This window comes from Gossypium hirsutum, chromosome A06, assembly GCF_007990345.1.
Source record: "Gossypium hirsutum isolate 1008001.06 chromosome A06, Gossypium_hirsutum_v2.1, whole genome shotgun sequence".
Lineage (NCBI taxonomy): Eukaryota > Viridiplantae > Streptophyta > Magnoliopsida > Malvales > Malvaceae > Gossypium > Gossypium hirsutum.
In genome coordinates, this window is record NC_053429.1 from 111,379,061 (window position 1) to 111,397,048 (window position 17,988).

The 17,988-nt window shown below is 29.3% G+C and overlaps 1 protein-coding gene and 2 long non-coding RNA genes across 6 annotated transcripts; 1 reads left to right on the forward strand and 2 right to left on the reverse strand.

The window, feature by feature from the left end:
* Nucleotides 1–4,992: 4,992 nt before the first annotated feature.
* Nucleotides 4,993–5,865, forward strand: LOC121230613 (uncharacterized). Its single transcript, XR_005928605.1, has 2 exons — nt 4,993–5,298; nt 5,600–5,865. It is a non-coding gene; the product is annotated as an uncharacterized lncRNA (long non-coding RNA).
* A 4,349-nt stretch (nt 5,866–10,214) lies between these two features.
* Nucleotides 10,215–12,477, reverse strand: LOC121230614 (uncharacterized). Its single transcript, XR_005928606.1, has 2 exons — nt 12,071–12,477; nt 10,215–10,528 (listed from the first exon to the last, which is right to left on the reverse strand). It is a non-coding gene; the product is annotated as an uncharacterized lncRNA (long non-coding RNA).
* A 642-nt stretch (nt 12,478–13,119) lies between these two features.
* Nucleotides 13,120–14,746, reverse strand: LOC107962275 (BOI-related E3 ubiquitin-protein ligase 1). Of its 4 annotated transcripts, none has more exons than XM_041115609.1 (4): nt 14,386–14,719; nt 14,172–14,266; nt 13,906–14,069; nt 13,120–13,803 (listed from the first exon to the last, which is right to left on the reverse strand). In XM_041115609.1, exons 1-4 carry the CDS (start codon nt 14,445–14,447, stop codon nt 13,231–13,233), a joined length of 894 nt encoding a protein of 297 aa, XP_040971543.1. In that variant the 5' UTR covers nt 14,448–14,719; the 3' UTR covers nt 13,120–13,230. The 4 variants fall into 4 exon arrangements, with proteins under 4 accessions (XP_040971543.1, XP_040971542.1, XP_016754079.1 ...); XM_041115608.1 differs by having other exon boundaries at nt 14,172–14,269; nt 14,386–14,702; XM_016898590.2 differs by having other exon boundaries at nt 13,906–14,269; nt 14,386–14,746.
* Between the last annotated feature and the right edge of the window lie 3,242 nt (nt 14,747–17,988).

Consider the following 17,988-nt stretch of genomic DNA (forward strand, 5'->3'; position numbering starts at 1 on the left):
GTTCACCGAAATTAAAAGTGATCTAATATGGTTAAGGCTTAATGGGTTTCAGTTATTAAATAAAGGGCCGAATATATATATAGATACTCATATAACTAATTTCTAATTGATGATGAACTAATTACAAATTGAGGTTAATGTGCAAAAGTTATATATATTAAGGATCTAATCTCCTAGTTACATATACATAACTTTTTTAGGATTTCATCTTTCCGAAAAGAGAAAAAATTGCATTCTCTAAAATACTTGTGTGTTAATTTAAAATATCAAAATCATAAAATTCAAATATTTCGACATATCTAAAGATGCTTCCTTATCTAATTTTTTTTTAATTTTATTTTACCTAACAAATTTATGCAAAAATTTGGATATTTAGGCCGGTATTATTTCTTTACTTTGGAAACACACTGTGAAAAATATGTAGTGTTAATTTATCTGCTTTTATCAGTTAGTCCCATGTGTATATGGCAAGTCGAATCAACATAAATTAATGAAAGTTGAAATTGGTTTTGTTATTACATGGATTTGAGTCCATCTCCTAATAATGAGATGATGAAGTTGATCTTATAACATCATCTCAAGATTCAACAACCAAAACATATTTTCTCCTATCCATATATCTGTTGGGCCAACCACAAGCTTACCTCCTTCAGCCCTCAGGTTTGGACAATGTCACTCTGCTAACATTTCGGTTACTCATTTTTCTCCCCCAACTACATAGTTCAACAATATTGTACCAATATTTCTTCAAATTTCCACTTGCATCAATTCCAACTTCACAAACAAAGCCTTGCTAGTTAGTAGTTGAAGTTTTGGCTCTCAACACATGCTTACTTCTTCAAATTGCAGCCTCATTTATATTATATATATATATATAACATAATAATTTACTTCTAAATCCAATTTTACAAAAAAAAATTAATCCATTTAACTTTTTTTTCTCTTTTAGTCGTTAAATTTGCCTTGTTTCTTGAATCACTCAAAAATTAATAAAAAATTAACATCTGTTTACTTTGCCAATATGACCAGAGGTGGATACAAGGGGGCTGGCAGTGGCCCTGGCCTCCCCTAAAATGGAAAATTTATATTTAGACTCTTGAATTTTTTTTAAATTTTAAATTAGTAAAGGTATATTTGTACTTTGACCCCCCTAAAATTATAAAAATTTGATTTAATCCTTTAAAAATTATAAATATATAAACTATAAAATATTAAAATTTCATTCGGCCCCCTAAAAGTTCGTTTTGGCTTCGCCCTTGAATATGACATCCACATGGTAGTCCATAATATTCCACATAAGCAATTAATTAATATTTTAAAATTTTAAAAATATTTTATATATATATTTTTAATTTTTTTGAAATTTAAAAATTTAATGAATGGTTGAAATGGCATCCACGTGTATGTAAGCAAATAGACTTAACTCTTCTCTATTTTGAGTTGATTTGACAAATAGAACAAACTTAAAGGTTTAAAGAGACGAAAAATTAAATAAAAGACTAAAATATTTTTTTTAATAAAATTGAAAAGTTAAATAAATTATTATGCCACAAAATTTAGGAAGGATGGTAATTTTTTTAAAACATTTGACAAAGTGTTTTTAAAGAAAATAAAGTGTGCAAGTTTTACTTTGGGGGGAAATCTCTCTAGTTGTCTTGGATTTGTGAGAAATTCAATAATCCCCATATTTACTTATATAAGACTCTTAGATTCACTTTCAAGTAAATGTGAGAATCAAGTTCTCACTTTTTTTAAAAAAAAAATTGTTCAATTTATTCAATTTTTTTTTGGAACTGTTATTTAAAAAATTGTGTAGATAAAATACAATAGGATGTTCATAGTTTAGTTAAAGTTGTATTAACTGAGAGAATGAGTCTAATTCGATCAATGGAGCTCCTAGTTAAAAAATTGTGTAGTTAGAATAAAATAGGGAAGTTCATAGTTCAGTTAAAATTGAATTAATTGACAAAATCGATCTAATTTGGTTAATCTATCAGTGATCGAATTTAGTTCGGTCGGAAGTCAGTTAATTATTTTTTGAAATTTCGATTATCAATTAATTTGGTTCGAAATCAGATAATTAACCGAATTAACCAATTAATCGAAATAAATAATATATATTATATATAATTGTTAACTTTTTGTTTGGCTGTTAACTTTCAAGATTTATGTAGTGTTTCTAGTACTTTATTTGTTGTTTTCACTTTCATTTAAAATTTTTTGAACTATTAAAAAAATGAACATTAGCAATGTATTTTTTATATGTTTTATATTTATTTTAATCAAAAAATGTATAAATTTCAGTTTATTCGGTTAATCGACCGAGCGAAATATTTCGATTCCGTTAATGGTTAAAAATTTTTATATTTTAAACAATTCGATTAATAGTAATTCAGTTCAAATATTAACTAAACCGATTGTTTAAACAAAATAAAATGATCATTCAGTTCCAACGGATACAATTTCAATTTAATCATTTCTTCCAAACTAAATGCTTGAGTTGTGACTTTTCGTAAACCTTTCTAACCTCTGCCCTTTGGAGGGGCACATATTCCTGTACCATATTCAGGCCTTCTTCTTTGGTGTTATGTGTCGAAACCATTTTTTGAAGGATGGGGTCGACTTTGTTTGGAAACAAAAATTAAAACGAGAGTCGTCACCGATCTTTATTTGGTGTGATCGGATCACCTTTGTTTTAATAAAACAATTTTAGTTTATTAAAACGGCATTTTGGTCTACGAATTCCAAGAGAACAAGTTCGGGAGTCAGTTACGTGCGAGGAAGGATTAGCAGCCCCGACACGCTCAAAAATTGGTACCGAATTGATTAGTTAGTGTCTTAATGTCGAAAATCAAAAATCGGGAATGAATTTGAAATATGATCTTTTCTATCAATATCGATTTTAAAATTTTTGAATTAGCTCAAAACAATTTGTTTAAAGATTTCCTTATCTCGAGATATCGGAGCATCACATCCCGTAAGTTAGGACACAATACCATGAATTCTCGAGCATAGGTGTATCTTTAATTTTAATTAGAATTTCGTGTATTTTAAAACTCAAAAGGATACTTTGCCATTTAGAACCAATGAGAAAATCGAAACCCCGTAAGTTAGGGCACAATTTCTCGATGTTCTAAAATGCGAAACATTACCTTATTTTGAAATTTTTGTTTTTTTAAACCATAGCAAGTGTGATACTTAAGCGACGTGTATCATTTGTTTGGATTAAAACGATCCATGTTTGGACAAATACATTTGAGGTAGATGCACGATATGATTTAAACGAAACAAAATGAAAGGGAGTATAGACCATGAAATAATAATACAAGAATAACATCACAAATGTACGACAAATATAAATATGCAAGTGAATGAATTAAGGTACACGCAATAACAATAATCACTCAACATGCATTATTTAAATGTTAATATTAGTAATCAAGGAAAAAAATAAATAAACAAATAAATGAAATAACATATGTGATAATCTAAAAATATATAGTATAAAGCAAATTAAAACGAATAAAATATAAAAACTATTTAACATGATCATAACTAAGTTTTAAAAGTAAATAAAGTGAAAAATGGATCTTTAAAATCAATAATATATAAAATGATTTCAGGAAAGATGATACGTTTATTTACAAAAAAATTTAGATCAAATGATGCATACACATATATATGTATATATAAGTATAAAATATGTAATAGTATAAGGAAATAACTTATAATGGGTGATAAATAAAAATAAATAAATTGAGCTCTAAAAAATGGGGCATAAAACAATTCAAAATAATAAGACAGTTTTAAATAAATAATACATAAAACAATTTTAAAATGAAAAGGCAATTTAAAGTAAAGAATAAAAACAATTTATAATAATTAATATATATAATATTTTGGGCATAAAATAAAGTAACCTATATATAGCAAACTTCAAATAAACAATATGTTAAATGAAATAAGATGAATAATACAAAAAATAAAATAAAATAAAAATAACAAGAACACTTTAAAATAATTTACCAAAGAGCTTAAAATGTGTAAAAGAAAAATTTAAAATAAATATTGTTCAAAAATAAAAATATATATATCCAAAATAATATTTATGAAAGTTTTTTTTAATAAATACCTATATAGTCTTAAAATTAATAATAATAAAGGTTTACAATAAATAATAAAAGAGTTCAAAATAATTTTCATATAAAATAATGTAACTAAGTAATATATAAAAATTTTAAAATAGAATTTAGTTCAAATGACATATAAAATATTTAGAAAGAATAACGTGAAAAAAAAAGAAATTTGATGTAAGATAATGCATAGAAAAATGTTTAAAATAAAAGATATATATATAGGTATACATGTAATAATCTAAAATACCAAGATACGTATAAGAATCTAAAAATAAATACTACATATGATGATTAAATGAAATGATATATATAAAATATTTAAAATTGGTAATAATTTAAAATGCATGATGTGTTCAATAATAATAATAATAATAATAATAATGTAGATAAATACATAAAAAATGATATAATAATAATAAACTAAGGAATAACAATATACTAATAATATAAATAAAAATATAAACAACAAAAAACATAGCAATAGCAATAATAATAATGGAATGAAGGTGATAATAATAATAGCAAATAATATGCAAGAAAATAAAATATAATTATAATACCATAATATCAAATAATAAAATAAAATATAAAAGAAAAGGACGAAAAGGGGCTAATTTGAACTCTAGACAGAAATTCGAGGCGAAAATAATAAAATAAAAAGAAATGGGACCGAATTGCTAATATGCGTAAGTTTCAAAGCCAAATTAAAAAAGAAGTGAAATAAATGTGGCATGATTGAATGTTTGCGCAAATGGGAAGGACCTAATGTACAATTCCCCCATTTTCAATTAAAAGGCACATATTAGGTCTGTTAAACGAGTTAAAGTGCAGGCCTTTTTTTACAAATAACTTAAAACCCTTTTTTTTTTATTTTGTGTTTCCAGCCCCCATTTTGAAAAGCAAAAAAACAGAGAGTTCCTTGGCTCTCTCTCCCTCATTTCCCCTTTTTCTAGGGTTTATACCCATCATTGCCGCCGCCATGGAGCCACCGTAGGTGGTGGTCGGGGTTGCTTGAATGGGGTCTTTTGACCCCGATTTTGGGGGCGCCTGAAGGCCCTATTTTCTTAGCCCGAAAATCTGAAGGGAGAGACCCCCATTTTCCTTTTTGAGAGTCGATTTCAACGACGGAGTAGGGCTCCAATGTCGCGGCCCCGAAGTTCAGGTAAGTCCCCTTTCTTCTTTTTTTTATTTTTTTTGTTTTAAAACTGATTTTTTGAACAAAAAAGGAAAATAAAAAATAAAGAAACGAAAAAAGGAAATAAAATTCAACCTTTTTATGTGTTTTTTTGCTTTTGATTTGCTAAAATTCATGATACAATTTTTGTATATTGAATCCCCCCCTTTACAATCAGTTTCATTTCGGCTTTATAGCCGATTCCCATATTAAAATATTGTTTGTTTTATTCTCTGCTACTGTTTGTGCTTCTTGCTGCCATCTTTTCCTCTTTTCCAAATGTTTGCAGGTTATGGGAGTGTCAGGCGCATTGAGGAGGAGGACATGCGCGGGGTGTGGTGGTCGAGCGTTGAACGTGCTGCCCGAGCACGTGGGGAGCGGCGGCTAGAGGCTTGGGGCTAGGGTTGGCTGCTGAAAATTCTTAAGATTAGTGGGCTGTTATTTGGGCTCTTTTTTATTGTTTTGGGTTTTGTTATTGTTTTATTTGTCTGGGCAAAAAATTGGCCATTACATTATGGATTGATACTATATTTTCATAATTTGAATTAATTACAGTATCGATTTCTGGTTGAATCATCAATATAATTGTCTAAGCATTCAGAAAATTTAATAAAATTGAATTCTACTGTTTATTTGCTACTTCAATTTTTTTCTGATTTTGGGTTTAAAGGGGATTTCTAACAGGCCCAGCCTTGGGATCGTTTAGAGGCATGGTCGCCCAACGCCTAACGATGAAAGGAGTTCAAAAAAATTTTCTTTTAAAAGTAAAAAGAATTACCAACTTTTAAATGGCATGAAAAATATTTTTAACTTTTAAGGACTTAAAATTTTTTTTTACTAACTTTTAAAGAACTTAAAAACTCTATTTTATTAATTTATCTAAGATGTCAAAAATATTAAGAAGAAACCTGATCCTGAGTAGTAAGAGTGCTAACAAACCAATCAAATTTGAGTTGAGTGGATTTCATTAAGTTAAAATAAGGTTGGATACCCATCGTATCCTAATCCTAATCCTAATCCTAATCCTAATCCTAATCCTAATAATACAATTTCTTAAATATAATTTCCTAAAGAAGCTTTGCTTGGATCCCGCAAATCTACGTCCAACACAATAAAGAAGAAAGATTCCATGGTCAACTTCTTTTTCCCGATTCAGTAATTTAGTTTCTTCCTTAAATTCTATATGTAGGTTATTAATTATTAATTCAATTTTTAAATTATAGTAACAATAATTTTAAATTTTTAAAATTTTTTAAATATAAATATAAATTTTTAAAAATAAAAATTATAAATAAAAAATTTCTATATATGTAAAAAAATCTTAAGAATTTTGAAACCTAAAAACTATTATTTTTTTATAAGATTTTTTCCCCTATTTTACGAAACCTAGAAATATAATAAAAAAAGATTGATTAAAGCTAAAAGTAAATAAATAAAAACTTCATTGAAGCAAAAAAATAATAATAACTAAAAGTTTTGATTACTCACTTTCAAATTTTTCATGGTTTTATTAACGTTCAGTTTCACATTCATTACCCATGTTTCCAACTAAAAGATACATAAAAATTTAATTTAATGTTTACTTCATTCTACTTTAGTGAATACTTATTTTCGCATCTCTTATGCTTTTGTATCTCCTAATGGTGTGTGATTACCGTTATAAAATTTTGATTACTCATTTTCACATTCCCTTAGTTATTACAAACTTTTTCATTTGAAGATCTTATTGTCTAATACCCTAAGAAGCATTAATCTTTAAGTTACTTGATTTAACAATTTTTGGGTCTTGAATGTTTAATATAAAATTTTGGGTTCTGAACAAGGACTCCATGAGTTTTAAAATTTTAGAAAATAATGTTTTAAATTTATAGGAAGAAATGAAAGATAAAAAATGGAATTTTAATTTAAAATAAAATCCCAAAGCCATCAACACGTTTCTGGAGGTGGAGAAGCAGCAAAAAGAGCTCTTTTTCTTCATCTTCTTCTTCATCACTAAAGAGAGATACAAAATCAAAAGATTTTATTTATTGTAAATGTGTTATTTCTTTGGTTTGATTTTATTTCAGCAATAATAAAATCATGATTTTATTGAAATAGGTGTTTTTAGAATTGCATTGGAGAGCATCTTCAACAGGTAAGGTTATTGTCTCATTGAATTAGATAATTCTCATAAACTCGAGAATTTTATTGAAAATGGAAATGTTTTCCCATTACTAAAGAGAGCTAAATTTTTCATAAAATAAAAATAAAAATAAAAACACCATGATTCACCAAAAAGGAGCTTATTTGAATTTGAATGTAAGTTTTGATTTTAATAAATTTGGGTTTGATTTTGTTTTAATGGAAATCTGACCTTGATTTCTTAAGAAAAAAATATATTTAATTTTTTTAAAAATATAATTTTAGTACTTTTTAAAAGTATTTATACTATCATTTATAAGATTTTTTATTTTTTTAGAATTATGGTTATAAAATTTTTAAAAGTATCAAAGTCAAATTTTAGCTATAGTTTAGGGTTAAATTAATAATTAACCATTTAAATTATCATGTCACGTCATTCTCTTAATGGCCGTTAATAGAAAAGTGACCACAATGTAACAATTCGATAATATTAATGACTATTATGTAACTTTTGAAAGTTAGGTGATACAAATGTAATTTCAAGCAAAGTTTAGGGACAATTGGTTTAGTTAACCCTAATTTTTTTGTGTGTGTGTTTTATCTCAACTTTATATATATATATTTTGCAAGTTGCTGAAAAGAGTGTACTCTTTTAGCTATAGTTCAAGGATCAAATTAGCAAATAATCATTTAAATTAATTTTCTACATCATCATTTAACATATAAATTTTAACAGAGGAGATAATTTACATGTTTCGAAATATATAAAGATTAATTTGTTTCTTTTTTTCAATAAAGAAATCAAAATATAATCCGCCCCTAAGTAAAAGTGATTCCATAATACTTTACTTTTATTTCTTCCAATTCACTCATTCATTTCAAAATGTCCCAAAAATGGTTTTATAAAATGGAAGAGAAAGGTGAAATTTCAGCCTTGTAGTCTTGATACTTCACCTATATCCCAAATTTCAAAATTTCAATAAGTTATGTATTCTGAGTTGGAGAAGATGAAGGGAATCATAATCTCTAAATGAAAAAACCATTTATGTTGCTCACTAGGACTTAAGGTATTAAAAACTAGAAAAAGGAAGACATCATGATTCTAGCCAAGATGGGTGTTGGGTTAATTTGCACTAAGCTGCCTCAAAAGTCAAAACCCCCCGTTAATGGAATTGAATAGGACCGAAACGGTTATGTAGGCAGGGAATTACTATAGTTTTAGTGGGATATATGATGTGTTCACCCATCTTTTTTATAAACACCATTAAAAAAAGGTTACTTTTTATGGGTTCCTCATCCTTATTGGGTTTTGGTGGATTCAACCAAAAAAAACCAAGTAAAAAAAAGTAGAAGAAAGGTTAAGATTCACAACTAGGGTCCCACACCTCTTAATTGGATCCATATTTCATGTTCTGTTTTGTGCACTCCATCCCCTTCAATACCCCACCCAACTGCATGGAATAAGGATAAATGTACAAAGTGGAATGCTTTATGACACACCTTTCTCTCTTTACACAACCGGGACCCATCCCTCTTTACATTTTTCATTGTCTTGGAAAGATTAAGAGATCCTGTATTTTGTGTCAGCTAATGGGTCCTTTAACACTGACAAAATACCAATACCAAAGGGTGGGGCCAATGTGTCATTTTCAGTACCTGTAGGATATCAAAGGGTTGGCAAATCATGTGGGATGGACTAGTAGGTTTGTCTTGATAGCCTGTTATGTTACTTTCTTCTTGATATGGCCATGTTGTCTAATGAATGAGTCTTATTCTCCTTTATGACAAAGTTCCCTAAGCATCTCCTACACTCCAAACCTTCCATTCACATTGATTGAATCAATGGGCCCTTTCACGAAAACAATGAATGAAATCTACTTCTTTTACCTATTTATATGCTTGATTGTTCGATTTTGTTAATTGCTTATAAGGATAAATTTACTAATTAAGCTATGAAGCAAAGCAAGCAAAACAAAATGCCAAAATTCCTTTTCTGTTGACTGCATCTTTTCTTGTCATCAAAGAGACATGATGCATGGTGTATGGGGCTTTGAGTCTATCAACTTTTTCTAATCTTGTGTTATGATTGAAGGATAAAAAGAAAGTTTTTTTTGGGGAGAAATGAAAAGGCGCACATCACATTAACATGTGTGATTTTATGACATTGATGTTGAACGTATTTTATGGTTAAATTATGTCTTAAATTATTAGTAAGTTTACGTTTTAGTGATTTAATTTAAAAAAATTATAAAATGATTATTAAATTATTCGAAAATTCTTATTTAAATGATTAAATTATTTAAAAATTTTTATTTAAATTATTGAGCTATTAAGTTTGTTTTTAAAAGTTAGATTAATGAACTCCAAGTAACGATTCGATAACTAGTACAATAAATTAATATCAGTCAACAAGTAAAAAAAACATACATTAATTCTAAGATATCTAATTATGAGGATGGAAGAGATGGTGATAAAAATCAAAACTATAGATATCCAATCTTTTCAACATGGTAATACATATTTCTTTGATATTGTATAAAAATAGTAAAAACATAAACATAAATATTTTTTTTTGAAAACATAAATAGTAAAAACATAAGCTACATTGGTTCAATGGTGCAAATTTTCAAGGAATAATTAAAATTTTAATATTTTTGCTGAAAGCTTTGTTTACCCTTAAGTGTATAGTTTTCTTTATCATTAGTGTAATAATTTTCTAAATTTTATATTATTTATATATTTCATTTAAATGTTTTTTTATTTTATTTTAAGTTATGTCATCATACCTAATACCATGATTTATTTCATGAAAAATGATAAAACTGAAGTCTAAAGTAATAAAGTACAGGGATAAAATCGTAACTATAAAACAAAGATAATGAAAATCAAGGGAAACTGAAAATTAGCCACTAAACCCCAAAGGGGGGAGGGATTTGTGAATTCAAAAACAAAGTCGTTTCACGTGGATCCCTCCATGATTCAGACACTTGAACTCGCACAAATGTGCCTAAATTAGCAGGTCCTCGTTTTCTTTTTCTGCTTTTTCTTGATGTAAATTTTGTCGGCTTTGCACCCTCCAAGATTAGGCATCACAACTCTATGCGAAACCCAACACAGGAAAAGAAAAAAAAACCTATTATTATTGTCATAATCTGCAACAAGGGAAAGTTTGAATGCATGATGCTTATGTTGGGTCATGCTCACGCCCCCACTATCCTTCTTCACCTTTCCTGGCCTTGTTTCTAGGGGTTTTCTATTCACCCCTCTTCCACACTTCCCTAACCCTTCTTTCTTTATATATATATCAACCATTCTATTGCATGTAAATATAAAAACATCATCCACCTTTCTCTTTCCTCTACACGTATGATATGAAATATCAATTACCGGAGAATTCAAGAAATAAATAATTAAATATTGTTATGTCATTCACTTATATATCATATCAGTATTTGTTTATCTACTTTGATAAAAAAATATAAATTTAAAGAAATAAAAAAAATGAAGAGTTAAAATGGAAAAAATTAAGAAAGTAAAAAGCAAAGACTTTGCTCATTTATCAAGCATTTAAAGGTTTTATCCGAAATCCAAGGAATTAAAAAAATCCCATAAATATCTTAATTTATTATAAATTATATAACAAAGTGAGATAGTTATTATGTTTATGTGGAAAAAAATATTAATTAGATTTATGGTGGCAGAAAGACATAAGTTAGTAAAAGATGTAATAATTATTTTAAGGTTACACATGGAGGGTGGGCCTACTTCAAGAAATTATCATTGTCTCTCTTTCCTAAACTGATGTGTCAGCTCCGCCAGCCCACTGGCCACGTTCTCTTACTTTAATGCACAAAAAAGTTCCTATTTATCTCATCCTCTAATTTATTTTCTATTTTTTAATTATTACTAATTACCTCCTCTCACTTAAAAACAAATAAGGCCTTCATACTTTAAAATTTTAGTATTTTTATCCTCCCATGATCCTTCTTTTAAGATTCTATGTGTGCATATGCATATTTATATCAGTATAAAAAATTATTATATTTATAGTTAAATTTATAATTCTACATATAGTAAATACAATTTATCTCTATAATTTTCTTATGACTCTAAAGTTATATAAGATTTTAATTAGTACGATAAAGGAAGTTTACATCATATGCAGAGTCCGTTAGTTAAGGTGGTTTATATTGTACAGGTGCAGAGAGTTGCATGATTAAGTGCGATTTATATCATATTGATGTAGAAAGCTGCTTAGTTTGGTGGTTTGAAAAGGTGAGGTGATTTTAAATAATAAAAGCAAAGGGATCCAATGTTTCAAAACTAAAGTATATAGAATAAATTTTAAATTTTAATAGAGTATAAAGATTTTTTGGTATATTTAAACTTATAACTAAAATTAATCTATTTTTAAAATTTGGTCAAATTTTACTATTACTCCTTGTATTATATGTAAGTTATGCATTTAGTCCAAATTAATGCCTCTATTTTTTAGATTTTAAAATTTTAATTTTGACTCAGATAATAATAGTTAAATCCTACATAAATAAAATTTGTTAATCAAAATAGTAACAACAATAATATATAAATACAATTATAATTATTTCTGAATCAAAACAATATAGCCAAGGAACCAAACCTGGAATAGATATAGGACAGCCCCCCTCTCTTAGATAGTTGGATAGAGTTTTATTTCTTATAACTAGAAGTAGCAAGGAAAGCTAAGGCAACCTTTAAGTAAGGTAGTGGATAGTATTAAATACCACTCATTCAAAGGAATAGCTGAGCTGACTAGATTTTTCTTTTTCTTTCTTTCTTTCTCCCTAGTACCAATAATGTAATCATAGAAGGAAAGGCAACTAATACTTGATTGCCTAGAAAATGATAGCTAGCTCTAATTCCTTGGCTGTTGGGGAGTCCCATAATTACATTGCTTGTCTTTCAAAATTCTTTTATACAAAGGGAAAGGAAGAAGAGCATCCTAAAAAAAAAAGGTTTATTTTGTGAAATCTTGTGAGGAATTATATCATAAAAATAGACCATTGACAAGTGAATGAAAATATTTACTTCAGATATGTCTCTGCCTTTTTAACTCCTTATAATATAAAAGAAAATCTGGACAAAACCCCAGTAGGTGAAAAAGAAAAAGAATCATTCCATTTCAATTTCAATTTGAGAAGTGAAGTATAAACCAAAATCATGGTTAATTTTTTTTTATCATTTTTCCCTCCTAAGAGGGCTTTGGATCTTCATTAATTAAGGTTTTATTATTATTATTATTACAATATTGAGGTAGAAGAAAGGGAATTTGAAACCTTGTATCATTTAAGTTCACCAACATTGAAAAAGTTTTCAACTCAGTAGTTAAAGGGGATTAGAAAAAGAAAAAGTTACTAAATTAGATGATTCAAAGATGTTTGGAGTAAAGTGATGGGAGGGGACTAACCCCACTCATTGCCTTTTCCGTGGGGGCAAAGAACAAAGGGCCAATGGCTCTCGTGAGTGGCGACCACCCTTTAATTTCCATACACCAAAAAAGTAAAAAGGAATGGATCGATGAATGACCACCTCCCCTCTAAATTTATAACATATCTAACTTACCCATTCCTTATTTCTTTTTAGATAACATAATTTGACCCAGTAAATGAACAATAAACCTCTAACTTTGACCATTTTTGTTATACAAAATTCATCAAAATAAAACTCTTGATCCATTTGTAGAAATATATTTGCATTTCCTTTTTCTTGATTTTGTTTCACTAAACAACTGTAAGAAAAAGTAAAAAGAAAAGCAAGTGTTCATAACATGTTAACATGAACACTGGCGTTGGTAAGAGAAAGACAAACAGGGCAAGTGCCTACCATGGTGGACCCACACATTGTACAAAGACATAGATGTCTGCATGGCAGCAACAGGACACTTGACTCTTTCTCCCCACACTTTCTGCACTTCCTATTATTGTTCCCAACAACCACCGCCTTATTATTATCCTGCGCCCCACAACTCCCCTGTGCTTGTGGTGGCACCACCTCACGCCACCCTTGGTCGCTGCTGCCACAGCTGGACTCTGCATCATCTGCCAAAGCGGCACCTCCTCTCCCGCTGTCTCCCGCATGTGCCAGGACTTGTTCTAGATTGTTGCGTAGGGAATTGGCCGTCGCTTCGTTTGTTTGTGCCAAGTCTCTCCACAGTTGATTCTCTACGTATAGGCTTTTAACCCGTTCTTGAAGAACCCAATTGAGTTTCCCTATTCTCTGGATTTCTTCATCTTTTTCCTTGAGTTTCTTCATCACCCTTTCTTGGATCGCTGTAATCAACATTCTTGACTGCCTCTTTCGTCTCTCTTCAACTTCCAACCTCATTTTTTCTGTCTGTAATTAATATGTAAAACATACCAGTTTTAATTGACCATAAGGAAACAACTGTACTAACAAAAGTTGGTTTTTAAAAATAATAATATTAAAGGAACTTACATGATCAGAAATAAAACGGTCAATATCATGTTGTTGTTGGATCTGGGAGAAGACATCATCATCAACGTCTGAGGAAGCACCAGAAAGGTTGTTGTTTTGAGGGAGCGAATACGAATCAAAGCCATTGGTGAATGAATCTCTAGACCTTTTTCTTGGAGCTGAAACTGGGATACTCATGTTGTAAGTTGTAAGACCGCTATCAGCTTTGTTGGCTGAAATATTTGGATGACAAAGGAGGGGTTGATATAATGGTAAAAGTTGTGAACCTTCATGCATTGAATTTGAATCAATTAAAGGAACACAAGAATCCATCTGGGTATTGTATATTTCCCCAATCCCTTGATTTGATTTAATAAAAACCCTGCTACAACAACCAAAAAAAGAAAGAGATCATGTTAAACAAAGAAAGAAACTTGAGAATAAATTAAACCCATTTTTGAAAAAGAAAGAAAGGAAAGGGATATAGATGTTTTCAAGCACCTGTGACTATTGGTGATGAACTGAGAAGAGAAAATATTCAGATGCCGAGCTTCAACTGCCATTGAAGGAACGATAAAGAGAGCCTTTGGATTTCAACAAGGAGAGAACAACGAAAATAGATCAGCATGAAAACACACACACATATATATATGTATATAAAAGATAATATATAAAATAAATTAAAAGAGAGTCCACAATTAAAACAAGAGATAGGAAAGAGGGAATCAAGTAGTTATTTATAGTACACAAAATTTTCTTTGCTAATTAGTAAAACATGGAGCGGAAGATTTTGTTCCTTGGATTTGGTTTCCATATAACTTCTTTCTTATCTCTCTTTTTTAACTTTAGGTGGATTTTTCTGTATTTTTATTTTAAAGTTTCTATTTGACTGATTAAAAAATATAAACTTAGAAATCTAGGTATTTGATTTATATCTTTGCTTAACAATTTGTCTAAAGTATAAAAAATTAAAAAAAATCAAAAGAGTTTTAGTTCGATTGGTATTGACATTATTATCAGTGTAAGAACCATTTAAAAATTGAGAAATGAGTATGAATAGTTCTAGGTATTTTATAAAAAATAACATATATTATAAAAATCTATAATGAGTTAATGTTAAAAAAATAAAAAATAAAAAAATATTATCTTTGTTATTTTACCTATCAAATAAACTTAAATTGCATTTTTTTACCTATTTTATTCAACCTTAAGTTTTTTTTAAGGATAAAATAGATTTCAATTAAATATTAGCAGCATCAGTCATAATAGCTTGGTGAATACAATAGGGATAAGTAGGAGTGTTCAAACGGTTAATCGATAGGTTAATCGAATTGAACTAGTATTAACCGAACGTTTTAATCCTTTAACCATTAACCGAACTGAATTTTTTTCAAACAAAAATTAATCGAACCAAAATATTTCGATTAATTCAGTTGATTAACCAAATTAACCAAAATTTAATTTATTTTTTTGGTTAATTCCATCTCCTCTTTTGCAACAATAGCTAAGGAAACTAGCATTAGAATTTACCTTAATTAAGCCAACATTTGTCCCTTTCCAATTGCATAGTGGCGGACGCCCTTGCTTATCCTTTAAGATTTGCAGTAATAAACTTGCAATGCAGGTTTTTAGCATTCTCAATAATTTTGGCTTCAAAATCTTTAGCATTTATGAAAATAAAGCATTTTTAGATATCCATAATGACCACAAAAGGAATAAAACTATATTGAACTCTTATTTTTTAAGTTCTCTCACTACCAATTCGACCCACTCAACTCTACTTGAGAACTCTCCATTACGCATCCTATTCGAGATATCACTTTTCATCATTCTCCTCTTAGCAATAGGACATTCTCTTAGTGCGTGCAATGTGTCCTTGACCTCATAGCCACATCTCAAGCAAGAAATGTTTATACCTTGTAAACGAGACTTCAAAGCACAATTGGAAGGTAATATGTTGTTGCAAATTTTGCATGAGAAAACTTTAATATTGTTGCCAACATTGGAGTTCTCATTCAAACTAATTTATCTTCAATTTCTAGCCTCATCAATGGAATCTTAAGAATGGATTCCAGTTCTTCGTTTGAAAATTCATCCTTGATGAGATCCTCTTTCCATTGCATTCGTTCACATCAATGAAGGTACACATTTTGGCCTATCGGGAAATGTTGTGGCGTAGAGATAGGACCAATGAGTTCTGTTGCATGGGGACCCATACATCTTTTTTGATGCGTGTGGATTTTCTATTCCCAATTCTTCATTTAGTTCCTGTAACACCCTTACCTGATCAAAGCGCCAAACCTAAGCTATAGGAGGTTACCAAATGAAACTTAAATAACTTTCACATACTTTAACATACATGGTGGATCATGCTATAGGCTAATAGGTGGCAGGTTGCTCCAATGGATCCATCAACTACACATTGATATTCAGATGGCTAATTGAAGATTATTTTGTGGATACAACTATTGCAAAAAGTAAGGCGGACATCTAATTTGGAACATCTCCTATAGATACTTAAAAATGGCGAACTGTTTCACGGACACTCCACATTGCAATAGGTCCCACGAAACATAGCAGAATAAAGCTTCATATTTAATATCATACATCACAGAACTCAAAACAATCACCTTTAAGGTTTAATAAGTTTTTTTACAAATAACCAAACAACTATATACATGCCACTTAGATCGACTCAAATAAAGAGTCTAGCACTTAGATCGGTTAATCAAACTGAACTAGTATTAACCGAATTAATCGAACCTTTTATACTTTAATCATTAATCGAATTGAAATATTTCGATTAATTCGGTCGATTAACTGAATTAACCAAATTATATATATTTTTTGTTAAAACAAGTATAAAACATATCAAAAAAATAAAGTAACAATGTTCATTTGACCAGATTAACCGAACTAGTAATAGCTTAATGCATTTCATATATAATATTATTTATTAAGTTTGATTAATTAATCGATTTTGAACCAAATTAACTGTTAATCGAAATTCTAAAAAACTTTTAACCAACCTCCGTTTGAATTAGATTTGGCTAACTGGCCGATTTATTGAATTAGATCGGTTTGGTTGATTAATTCAGTTTTAATCAAAGTTTGAACACCCTTAAGGATAATCTTCAATCCAAAATAAACAAGTAAGAACATTGAGACTAAATTTAGCAAGATCATGGGTTGCTTTGCTCCCTCTCTGTGAGTATGGCTGATTTGTACAACAGAACAATTTTGTAGAAGAGCTTTGGCAGTTAACAGAATAGGACCAATTTTAGTAAAGTCCTTTTCATTACTTGTAAGGCCTTTTATAATAGTAAGCACATCACTTTCCAAAATAAAATTGAGACCCTCATATCCAGTGTCATTTCAATTGCTTTGACCGCTACAATAGCTTCAACAACAACTGGGTTAGCTACATTTACCAGCTTAATAGTTGTAGCACGCATGATGAATCTATCAAAATCTCGCAAAACAATTCCCACTCCTTCTTTGTAGCAATGGCTAAGGAAACTAACATCAAAATTGACCTTAATTAAGCTAACATTTATTCCTTTCCAATTGCATGATGGCAGATGCCCTTGCTGATCCTTTAAGATTTGTAGCAATAAACTTGCAATGCATATTTTTAGCATTCTCATTAACTTTGGCCTCAATATCTTTAGAATTTATGAAAATAAAGCATTTTTAGAGATCCACAATGACCATAAAAGGAATAAAAACATATCAAACTCTTTTTTTTTTAAGTTCCCTCGCTGCTAATTTGATTAACTAAACTCCATTTAAGAACTCTTTATTATACCTATTCGAGATATCACTTTTCATCATTACCCTCTTAGCAATAGGACATTCTCTCAGTGCGTGCAATGTGTCCTCGACCTCATAGCCACATCTCAAGCAAGAAATGTTTATACCTTGTAAACGAGACTTCAAAGCACAATCGGAGGGTAATATGTTGTTGCAAATTCTGCACGAGAGAACTTTATTATTGTTGCCAACATTGGCTCTCCAAATTGCTTTCCAAATAAATTTGTGTGGCCCCAATTTATTCTCCTCTCGAAGTAGATATCAATATCTACGTCTAACTGAGTAGATTCC

Coding starts and splice junctions, on each gene's coding strand:
- LOC107962275 (XM_016898590.2), bottom strand. CDS start 14,447: ATGGCAGTTGAAGCTCGGCATCTGAATATTTTCTCTTCTCAGTTCATC. Junction 14,270..14,385: donor TTCATCACCAATAGTCACAG/GTGCTTGAAAAC, acceptor TGGTTGTTGTAG/CAGGGTTTTTATTAAATCAA. Junction 13,804..13,905: donor ACCGTTTTATTTCTGATCAT/GTAAGTTCCTTT, acceptor TATTAATTACAG/ACAGAAAAAATGAGGTTGGA.